This window comes from Oncorhynchus mykiss, chromosome 6 (genome assembly GCF_057628025.1).
Source record: "Oncorhynchus mykiss isolate SJ-2025 chromosome 6, ASM5762802v1, whole genome shotgun sequence".
Lineage (NCBI taxonomy): Eukaryota > Metazoa > Chordata > Actinopteri > Salmoniformes > Salmonidae > Oncorhynchus > Oncorhynchus mykiss.
Window position 1 is genome coordinate 71,370,951 of NC_143027.1, and position 11,550 is coordinate 71,382,500.

At 47.0% G+C, this 11,550-nt stretch overlaps 1 protein-coding gene across 2 annotated transcripts in view; it reads right to left on the minus strand.

Moving 5' to 3' along the window:
* LOC110526494 (spondin-1) overlaps positions 1 to 11,550 on the minus strand; it is a 137,120-nt gene that overhangs the window by 105,427 nt on the left and 20,143 nt on the right. For both annotated transcript variants that reach the window (XM_036980881.2, XM_036980880.2), the window contains exons 4-5: positions 4,949 to 5,022; positions 3,929 to 4,051 (exon numbers count right to left, since the gene is read on the minus strand). In XM_036980881.2, the coding sequence (XP_036836776.1) occupies positions 3,929 to 4,051; positions 4,949 to 5,022 (197 nt within the window). The remainder of the gene's footprint in view (positions 1 to 3,928; positions 4,052 to 4,948; positions 5,023 to 11,550) is intronic.

An 11,550-nucleotide genomic window follows, 5' to 3' on the forward strand; every position in this document is an offset into this window, starting at 1 on the left:
TTAATCAGCTCAACACCCGCAAGGCCACGGAGCCTGACGGTATTCCATGGCATGTTCTAAGAGCATGTGAAGAACAGCTGGCAGGCATATTCAGGGTAATTTTCAACCTCTCCTTGTCCCAGTCTGTAATCCCCACATGTTTTAAGATGACCACCATCATTCCTGTTCACAAGAACTCTAAGGCTTCAAGCCACAATGTCTACCACCCTGTAGCACTCACATTTGTAATCATGAGGTGCTTTAAGAGACTGGTTATGGCACACATTAACTCCACCATCCCAGACACCCTAGACCCACTTCAAATTACATACTGCCCCAACAGACCAATAGACAACGCAATCTCAATTGCAATCCCCACTGCCCTCACCCACCTAGATAAGAGGAATACCTATGTGTGAATGCTGTTCATTGACTACAGCTCAGCATTCAACACCATTGTCCCCTCCAAGTTTGTCACCAAGCTTGGGACCCTGGGACTGAACACCTCCCCATGCAAGTGGATCCTGGACTTCATGACGGGCTGACCTGAGGTGGCGAAGGTAGGCAAACATCACATCTGGGGGTTGAGAGCTTCAAGTTCCCTGGTGTCCACATTACTAAGAACTTAAAATGGTCCACACACACCTCAGGAGGTTGAAAATGTTTTGCATGTGCCCTCAAATCCTCCAAAACGTATACAGCTGTACCATTGAGAGCATCTTGACTGACTGCATCACTGCTTGGTATGGCAATAGCACCACCCTCGAGCGCATGGCGCTACAGTGGGTGGTGCGGACAGCCCAGTACATCATTGGGGCCGAGCTCCCTGCCATACAGGACCTCTATATTAGGAGGTGTGAAAGGAAGGCCTGAAAAATTGTTAAAGACTCCTACCAGTCAAGCCATAAACTGTTATTTCTGCTTCCGCACGGCAAGCAGTGGCGGTGCATCAAGTCTGACACCAACAGGTTCCTGAACAGCATCTTTCCCCAAGCCTGCTAAATAGCTAACTAAATAGCTAACTAAATAGCTAACTAAATAGCTAACTAAATAGCTAACTAAATGGCTACGGACTCTCTGAGTTGACCCTTATTTTTGCACTCTCTCTATGCACCCTCACAGCACCCTCCCTACACACTCACACACACTGACACTCCAACACACACACAAACGCTCACTTTATCATTTGCTCACACACACATAATATGCACATACATTTATACTGACTCTACACACACGCACGCACGCACACCCACTCACATACAATCACCATATACACTGCTGCTACTCTGTTTATCATATATCCTGATGCCTGGTCACCTTATCTATATACATATCTACCTAAATCACTCCAGTATCCCTGCACATTGTAAATATGGTACTGGAACTGACCCTGTATATAGTGTTCTTCTTATTTCGCATTTTTTATTTCTTATGTGTTTTTGTTCTACCTTATCTTATTTTTAGTGTTACATTGTTATTGATTACTACGTTGTTGAGTTTAGAACTTGCAAGAAAGGCCTTTCACTGTACTTTTTCACCTGACATTGAAATACTAAAAACTTGAAACTTGAAATAGCATACTGAGTTTCCAACTATGAAGTCAAACTTCGGTCTGCTGATGCAATCTATTGTCCTCTCTTCACTTCCCAAGGTCAAAGGCCTCCGAGTGGATAATTATCTTCTTTATTGCTACAAAATAAACTCATATCCCACCTCCTCATCCCTCTCTCCTCTCTCCGTCAGAGCAACTCACACACATTATCGGAAAGTCTTTGTTCAGCAAAGCTAGGCACTCTATCTGACCACTCAAATCCTCCTTTCTCATTTCCTTTTGCAATTTATAACACTCCTCTGGCGTGATGGGGTGTACACACACACACACACACACACACACACACACACACACACACACACACACACACACACACACACACACACACACACACACACACACACACACACACAAATAGGGGAAGCGGTCACCACAAACTCAGTAAGGTTAATCCCTCTATATCCGTCAGAACTGTATCCAATCTCAGTCATATACTCTGATGTTCCACAGCCTATTTTCATACTCTCTGCAAAACTCCTTCCATCTCTTTCTCTTTCTCTCAGTCTTGCTGAATTGAGCGACGTGACTGCTCATATTGCTCATTTTCAGCTTTGTGTGAGTCTGGTAGAAATACTATTGAGACCCCATATCCACTGAAGACATGAAATGACACTTGAGCTGTGAATCCCTGGATGTAACATCAGATCCATCCAAACCACAGCGCAATTCTCTGGTACACTTAGCCACCTGAGTACCAGTCATGGCTGTCTTGGCTGGGCTCTCTCTACCCGTCTCTCTCCTGAGTCTGTCTGAATGGGTTCAGATAACCAGGAAACCTGCTGGCAGATAATGGTTGAATAGCTTCTCAGCGGCTTCTCAGCGGTGTATTACATATTATAAACTGGGTTATTCGAGCCCTGAATGCTGATTGGCTGACATCTATGCTATGTCAGACCGTATACCATGGGTATGACAAAACATGTATTTTTACTGCTCTAATTACATTGGTAACCAGTTTATAATAGCAATAAGGCACCTCAGGGGTTGTGGGCTGTGTCCAGGCACTCCACATTGTGTTGTGCTTATTAGCCATATACCACACCTCCTCGGACCTTATTGTTTAACTATAGTCACACAGAGAGGGAAATAAAGCTGTGCATGTGACGATGGAGGGAGCGAGGAGAATAAAAAACCTGCTAGCCTGTTTTAGAGAAACCTTCAACATCAGAATGTATGGCATCGGCCCTTCACGTGTGCCTCTCCTCTGCTTGAAGGACGAATGGACGCCTTGTAAAAATATCAGCCTGACGTGACATTGTGCTGTATCTTCTTCTCTCTCCCTCTCTCTTTCTTCTCTCTCTCTCACTCCTGCTGCTAGCAATGAAGAAGCAGACACTCACAGACCATCATGACTGTGGATAGTGTGTGAAAACGGTTGCTAAAACCTCTTTTAGCAATGGTTCTATCTGTGTTTGATTGACAGTTGTTATATAAAAAACACAGGCACATTAACAAATAATTACCGGATACTAATGATGCTTGGGGAGGAAGTTGTAGATGGTGATTTCCTGTTTGTATGACAACCAGGGATGGTTACCTTGGCTATGACTTTGTGGTGGTGAGGAGAACTCAATTATAAAAACCACAAAACCAATAATGGATTTCCAAAGACAAAGAGTGGAAACGCATGCATGAACACACACACACACACAGACACACACAGACACACACAGACACACACAGACACACACACACACACACACACACACACAGACACACACACACACACACACACACACACACAGACACACACACACACACACACACACACACACACACACACACACACACACAATGTAACAGAGACAGACATGCACAAAAACAGAAAGACACACAGGAAGACACACACACTCCTGTCTCTCCTAAGCCAATAAATTAGGGTGTTGCTCGATCTGCAGGTTTATCTCACTGTGGGACTCCATGCTAATCATTATATTGATCTGGGCTGTGTGTGAGAGAGAGAGGAGTGTCTTAGAAGGAGGGGAGAGCCCCATTTCACTTCACACCCTGCCTGCCTGCTGGGGAGTCAGGCTCAAGGTTATACAGTGCAGCACCACAGACCGAGGCCCAGGGCCAAGCTGGGGGAGGAATGAGACAGGGGCCTGGGGAGAGAGTATCCTGGGGTGGCCATGGAGGTTGTAGTATCCTTGGAAGACGGTGATGCTGGGTACTTGAGCAGTAGGGCAATTTTATTAGTAAAGGGGTTATTTTGACGCAATGGAGGCACCAACTAGGGTAGCCCTGGGGTGAAATGGGGGACTAACTAAAGTTATCTTTCAGGGATTAAATGGGGTATGTACCTTGGTAATTTGGAAGTTGTTATGGGGTACTTACGAGGGTAGTCTTTGGGGTGCACCTTCTCTGACCAGTTGCCGTGGAAGGTGACTCTGTACTTGGCTGTTCCACAGGCACAGCAATCCAGCAAAGGCTTCTCTGTGGTCTCCCCATACAATGACTCTGAGAAGAGAAAGAGAGTGAGAGTGAGAGAGAGAAGGGGGTTAAAGGAGGAGAGAGAGTTTGACAGCAGAGAGAGGTATAGGGTTGTTATAGGTAGGGGACAGAGGAGGGGAGAGGAGAGGAGATGGGCTTATTTACTGTGGTTTGAAGCAAAAGAATAAGGGGAAATTAGATATATTAGGCTTTCATATTGAGCTGTCTTTTGAAAATAAATACATGCAACAGAGTTGCTATGAGAAGGTCACTGAGTTGAGAAATATGAGAAGTGCAGTTGTCTTAAATGTCCAATTCCTTCCACAACTGTGTGGTTAGCTCAGATGGAGAGGAGAGGATGAATATAGGCTCCTGATTTTGCCTGGTTATTTACATGATGATGTGGTGAAGAGATAGAAGAAGGGAGGGAGGGAGAGAGGAGGAAGGGTGAGAAAGGAGAGAGGAGGGGGGGGGGAGGGAGGAGGAGGCAGGGGTGAGGGAGGGGGGGTAGGGAGGAGGAGGGAGGGAGGAGGGATGGGTGAGGGAGGGAGGGAGGGAGGGAGGGAGGGAGGGAGGGAGGGAGGGAGGGAGGGAGGGAGGGAGGGGGGGGAGGGAGGGAGGGAGGGAGGGAGGGAGGGAGGGAGGGAGGGAAGGAGGGAGGGAGGGAGGGAGGGAGGGAGGGAGGGAGGGAGGGAGGGAGGGAGGGAGGGAGGGAGGGAGGGAGGGAGGGTCTCAGTAGTCTCCGTAAATTCTCTATCCAATGTCATGCAGAGATTGGGAGATACAGCACAAGTGTAAAGATCCTGACCCAGTAAGGGAAGAGAGAGTAAGACAGGAGATGCTGAGATATAGTAAGGGAGAAGGAGGAGGAGGAGTGGAAGACATGTAGTGTCCTTTACTGCGTCTCAGTAATGGAGGACATACCTTTCTCACACATCCTCTTGGTGAGAGAGCCTTCATCCTGGAAGTAGATGATCCTCTTCTGGACAATGCTGGCCCTGCAGAGAAAGAATGAGGAGGGGAGGAGGGTGGGAGGAGAAGAGGAAGTTTCAGGTTATGAAAAAGGAGATAGAAAGGTTGGAAAGAGAAAGCAGATGAAAAGTGAAAAGATGAGGGTAAAGTAGAGATGAGGGTTGAAAGAGAGAGGGAATGAACAGAGGAGAAAAGACAAGAAAGGATGAGAGGAGTACAAGGCAGGAGATCAGGTGTAATAAGGGAGGAAAGAAGCCGGAGATGAGGGAGAAGGGAGAGAAAGAAGAGAACAGAGTTAAATACTAATTTCAGCACAGGGAGTAACCGGGGAGCATTTGGAGTAATGTTGAACTCGGGTTGAGTGTCTGAATGAATAAATCCTGGGGAGGAAGTGATCTTGTGCATCCAGACAGGTCTCCCAACAGTTCTGAGATCAGCTACTAGAGCAGGTTCTGTGTGATTTATCAACATTTTTATCCAGACAGGATTCCAGACAGGTCTGAGATCAGCTAATAAAGCAGGTCCGGTGTTATTCATTAACATTCTAATGTGTTTCCAGACAGGTCTGAGATCAGATGCTAGAGCTGGTCTGTGTTATTCAGCAACATGTACCTGTGCTTCCAGACAGGTCTGAGATCAGCAACTAGAACATACAGGAGAGCTGAATCACAGGGACTCTCAGACTGGAGGGATTTGCTAGCAGAAAGTGTTCATTAACATGAAGACGTGTATTTAGCAGGAGAGAGATGAGGTTGGAAATTAGATTGAAAACCTACAGAGAAAGAGGAAAAGGAGAGAAAAAAGTCTGAACGTAAGCTCCCCTTTTGAGAAACGATCAAGAGTGAGCAAGTACACACACTCAGGCAAGAGGAACTACAACATGTCAGAGATAAGACTGAGTGACAGGCCAAAAGTTAAGTTTCCCAGAGCTAAAGTCCTGCTCCTGGTCCTGGCAGAGAGACTGTTCTGATAGAGCTGTCTGGGGGCAGAGCCACAGTGTGCTGGGTGGACACAGGTCTTAGTGGGGCCTTGACATGCAAATCAGACACAAACAAACCCATTCAAGGGCCAGAAGGGGGCCCGCGTGCGGGCCAGAAACGATCGCTAGCAAATTACTTTCATGGCCCAACAGCTGTCACAAACAAACTCCATTCAGGTGCCGTACATTACATCAGACTTGGCTACCCACAACAGGCTGCAGGTTTCCATGGTGATAGTGGGCAGAGGGTAGCAGAAGGGTGTAGGTTCTAGGCTCTGGATTGTCTGGGTCCTGGGTCTAGTCCAGGTGGATCATGTCCAGCTGGACTGTTTATGGAGCAGGAGTCCAAGCTGGGCCAAGCCCACTGCTGTCACTGTCCTCTCCCACAGTCACAAAAATAAAGAGAGAGAGAGAGAGAGAGAGAGAGCGAAAGAGAGAAGGAGGGAGAGGGAAAGAGAGAGAGAGAGAGAAAGAGAGAGAGAGAGAGAGAGGACGTAGATGTAAAAGAGGAAAGGTAGAAAGACAGAGAGATGTACTATATGCTCATCTCAGGAAGCTGTGGTAGTGAGGAGAAAGGGCACAACTAAAGAGAGATACAAGACAAGGACAAATAAGACAAAATCATTAATTTCACCTTGTCCTTGAAGGACACACTCCAGATGAGCTGCTTTGAAATAATACATTATCTCTCAATTCTGATGGGATTCCAACCTATTCCCCAAGCAAACCTCCTACCACTAGAGCCTCCCGAGTGGCACAGGGGTCTAAGGCACTGCATTGCAGTGCTAGAGGCGTCACTACAGACCCGGGTTCGATCCCAGGCTGCTTTGCAGCCGGCCACGACCCGGAGAACCATGGGGCGGGGCACATTTTGCCCAGCGTCGTCCGGGTTAGGGGTGCGTTTGGCCGGCCGGGATGTCTTTGTCACTTAGTGCTCTAGCGACTCCTTGTGGTGTGCCAGGAGCATGCATTTTGACTTTGGTAGCCAGTTGTATGGTGTTTCCTCTGACACATTAGTGTGGCTGGCTTACAGATTAAGCGAGTAGTGTGTTAAGAAGCAGTGCGGCTTGGCATGGCTGTGTTTCGGAGGACGCATGGCTCTCGACCTTTGCCTCTCCTGAGTCCGTATGGCAGTTGCAGCGATGGGACAAGACTGTAACTACCAATTAGATGTCACAAAAACTGATTTTTTTAAATGATAAATAAACCTACCACTCTCCTGTCTGTTTCTCCTGCCTCTCTCCAGAACAGGGTGTCAGGGGGATTATGTTTGAGCAGGCTGTGTCAGGCAGGCCGGACAGAGAAGGGACAGTATCTCTACAATGACGGAGTGACAGCTATATACCCCTATTAACATTACACAACACTCTCTTCATCTCTCTTTTTCTCACCCTCTCTCTTGCTTTTGTTTTTTTAGCCATTTTTACTCTCCAATGCACACAGCAAGACAGAGACAGAGAGGAAAGAGACGAGAGAGAGAGAGAGAGAGAGAGAGAGAGAGAGAGAGAGAGAGAGAGAGAGAGAGAGAGAGAGAGAGAGAGAGAGAGAGAGAGAGAGAGAGAGAGAGAGAGAGAGAGAGAGAGAGAGAGAGAGAGAGCTAGAGGGAAATAAGTAGAGAAGAAAATAAAGCATAAACACAACAGATCCCATCCATAAACAAGGTATGGGTTTGGAAGGGGATAGTAGCAGGACATGAAGAAACCTGTCTGAGTGGTGTACCTAGAAGTACAGAGGTGACAGGGGTACCCCACCCCAGGCGCTCCTAAACACACCGCCAGCATATCTCTAATTGTTCACACTTTAATTCAATCTCACCCCAATTTCAGATATCTCTCCCTGAGTGAGCCGCTCACAAACTGCCTCACTAGCTGCCCACTTTCTGGGGCCGGCCAGGCAATCAGGCACAGTAATGCTTATTTAACATCCAATTTAAATTCTATCAATGAGACGCTATTAAAGCCAGACTCACTTTCCTGGCTCCAAGCCGCCGATGGTTATCGCCTCAAAAGCGCTCTGGTGTTAGGGTGGGTAGGAGTGTGTGTGTGTGTGCATGTGTGTGCGTATGTGTGGCCAGGTGAGAGAGGGATAAATAAACATAGCTATTTGTTTACAGTTTGTTCCTTTGGGAAAGCACATGCTGTACCAGTTTCATTGAACCATTCCTACTGATCTCACATGTAATAACTGCAGAGTTAGACTGCCATTCTCTCTGGGAAGGCTTTTTAATCTACCTGCCATTGTGTTCATGTTATTATATTCCTGGAGATTTCAAATAGGTTTTGACACTATCATGTTCTGACTGTCAAAACTGTACTACACTGTATGTCAGGTGAACCTGAAAAAAAGAATGACTTTTTCTGTATAAATTAACAAAAATATAAAGATTCTACAGGGAGTGTTGTCCAGAAATCAGACAAATGTCTGTTCCTTTTTGACCCCCATAATCATGGTGAGCCAGATCAAACCACCACACTCACTGTTTCCAGCCTCCAGGAGACAGCAGCTACTCCTCAATTACAGCTAACCATCAGGGAGGAGAGGCCGTCATACCACAGCCTCTCTAGCCACAGCACTAGAGGAGCTCTCAAAAACTCTGACGATGCTCTGAACTAATCACTTTCCACACAGACAAACTGAGCGATGATGACACTATACACAGTAATACATACAGTACACATCTACACATGTTGTATTACATTGTATTACACACACTCACACAAACGCACATGCACACGTACACGTAAACACACACACACACACACACAGGCACCAGACACATGCACAGTCTGTTATTCCATAATAGTTATTGCCAGAGGTGTCTGAGCTAACCAGGTTATTTGACAGGTAGGCAGACAGGCAGGCTTAGAGCGTTGAAATGAAAAACAAACATTCCTCTGCTCGTATCAATAATGAAATCACTCATTCTCTGATGGAACAAATACAATTGTAGCTGGGGTAAGGTGGGCAGACCCTCCCCCAGGCTGGCAGCGCCAGTCACGTTCATTGTTTATGGGGTTGTCATGGTAATAGAAAAGGGGGAATATATCTAATGGGGAGAGCCCCATTTTCTTTCTCTGGTGATGATATCTCTGGGGAGGTACCTCCCGCTGGACTGTGATTTATGGCCAGCGAGTTCAGGCTAGGTTGGTTGTTTTGTGCAGCTCCCCATTACCCCGTGCCGTGTAACATTAAATCGCCTGTTGGCATTAACCGTATTTCCCTCTCCGTCCATTAGTTATTTAAGCTAGTAAAGTCACTAGATCGGGAAACCCGTAAACGCCACACTGTAATCAACCATTTCAGATTCAATGCTGCCTGCGTGTCTGTGTGCGTGTGCGTGTGCGTGTCTGTCTGTCTGTCTGTCTGTCTGTGTGTGTCAGCGATATACAACAGCTTCTCAATAATAATCTGTCAGCATGATGTTTAGGGGTGCACCTAGCCCACTTCACTGACAAAACTTTAATAAGAGTGATCACCCAGTAATTCAACTTCCCAGTTTCATAAAAACACTTCCTTTTCAACTATGGACCTCTCCTCGCCTGGTGTCATCGCTCTACAGTGAAAAACAAGCTTCCCCACTGGACGTACCTTCGTATCACATCCCCACTCCATAACGTCCACAAGTGACTATATCTCACTCTCTCCTCATCTCACATGCTGCCTCTCTCTTTCCATTCTGTCCATTCATCTCTTCTATACTGATCACTCTTCCTCTTGTATTGTCTCTCTCCCTCTTTCTCTTCCTCTGTCCCCCACTCTCTGTCCCACCTCCTTTCTCCCAATAGATATAAGATAGCTGAGAGGTAAAGTAGGGGAAGATGCCTGCCTGCCTGATTAGTGTGCTGTGGGAACAACACAACTACACCCTGGTTGAGAAAGGCAGAAAGAGTGAAGAGGAAAAGGAGAGAGGGGGGAAGGAATGAAAAGGGTGTGTAGTAGAGAGAGAATCCACCAGGAGAGAGAAGAGTGAGTGAGAGTAGAGAGAGAAACCGACAGGAGAGAGAAGAGTGAGTGAAAGTAGAGAGAGAATCCGCCAGGAGAGAGAAGAGTGTGTGTAGTAGAGAGAGAAACCGCCAGGAGAGAGAAGAGTGAGTGAGAGTAGAGAGAGAATCTGCCAGGAGAGAGAAGAGTGAGTGAGAGTAGAGAGAAAATCCGCCAGGAGAGAGAAGAGTGTGTGTAGTAGAGAGAGAAACCGCCAGGAGAGAGAAGAGTGAGTGAGAGTAGAGAGAGAATCCGACAGGAGAGAGAAGAGTGAGTGATAGTAGAGAGAGAAACCGCCAGGAGAGAGAAGAGTGAGTGAGAGTAGAGAGAGAAACCGACAGGAGAGAGAAGAGTGAGTGAGAGTAGAGAGAGAATCCGCCAGGAGAGAGAAGAGTGAGTGAGAGTAGAGAGAGAATCCGCCAGGAGAGAGAAGAGTGAGAGTAGAGAGAGAATCCGCCAGGAGAGAGAAGAGTGAGAGTAGAGAGAGAATCCGCCAGGAGAGAGAAGAGTGAGTGAGAGTAGAGAGAATCCGCCAGGAGAGAGAAGAGTGAGTGAGAGTAGAGAGAGAAACCGTCAGGAGAGAGAAGAGTGAGTGAGAGTAGAGAGAGAAACCGACAGGAGAGAGAAGAGTGAGTGAGAGTAGAGAGAGAAACCGACAGGAGAGAGAAGAGTGAGTGAGAGTAGAGAGAGAATCCGCCAGGAGAGAGAAGGGTGAGAGTAGATAGAGAATCCGCCAGGAGAGAGAAGAGTGAGTGAGAGTAGAGAGAGAATCCGCCAGGAGAGAGAAGAGTGAGTGAGAGTAGAGAGAGAAACCGTCAGGAGAGAGAAGAGTGAGTGAGAGTAGAGAGAGAAACCGACAGGAGAGAGAAGAGTGAGTGAGAGTAGAGAGAGAAACCGACAGGAGAGAGAAGAGTGAGTGAGAGTAGAGAGAGAATCCGCCAGGAGAGAGAAGAGTGAGAGTAGATAGAGAATCCGCCAGGAGAGAGAAGAGTGAGTGAGAGTAGAGAGAGAAACCGACAGGAGAGAGAAGAGTGAGTGAGAGTAGAGAGAGAATCCGCCAGGAGAGAGAAGAGTGAGTGAGAGTAGTAGAGAGAGAAACCGTCAGGAGAGAGAAGAGTGAGTGAGAGTAGAGGGAGAAACTGACAGGAGAGAGAAGAGTGAGTGAGAGTAGAGAGAGAAACTGACAGGAGAGAGAAGAGTGAGTGAGAGTAGAGGGAGAAACTGACAGAAGAGAGAAGAGTGAGTGATAGTAGAGAGAGAAACTGACAGGAGAGAGAAGAGTGAGTGAGAGTAGAGGGAGAAACTGACAGGAGAGAGAAGAGTGAGTGAAAGTAGAGAGAGAAACTGACAGGAGAGAGAAGAGTGTGTGTAGTAGAGAGAGAATCCGCCAGGAGAGAGAAGAGTGAGTGAGAGTAGAGAGAGAAACTGACAGGAAAGAGAAGAGTGTGTGTAGTAGAGAGAGAATCCGCCAGGAGAGAGAAGAGTGAGTGAGAGTAGAGAGAGAAACCGTCAGGAGAGAGAAGAGTGAGTGAGAGTAGAGGGAGAAACTGACAGGAGAGAGAAGAGTGAGTGAGAGTAGAGGGAGAAACTGACA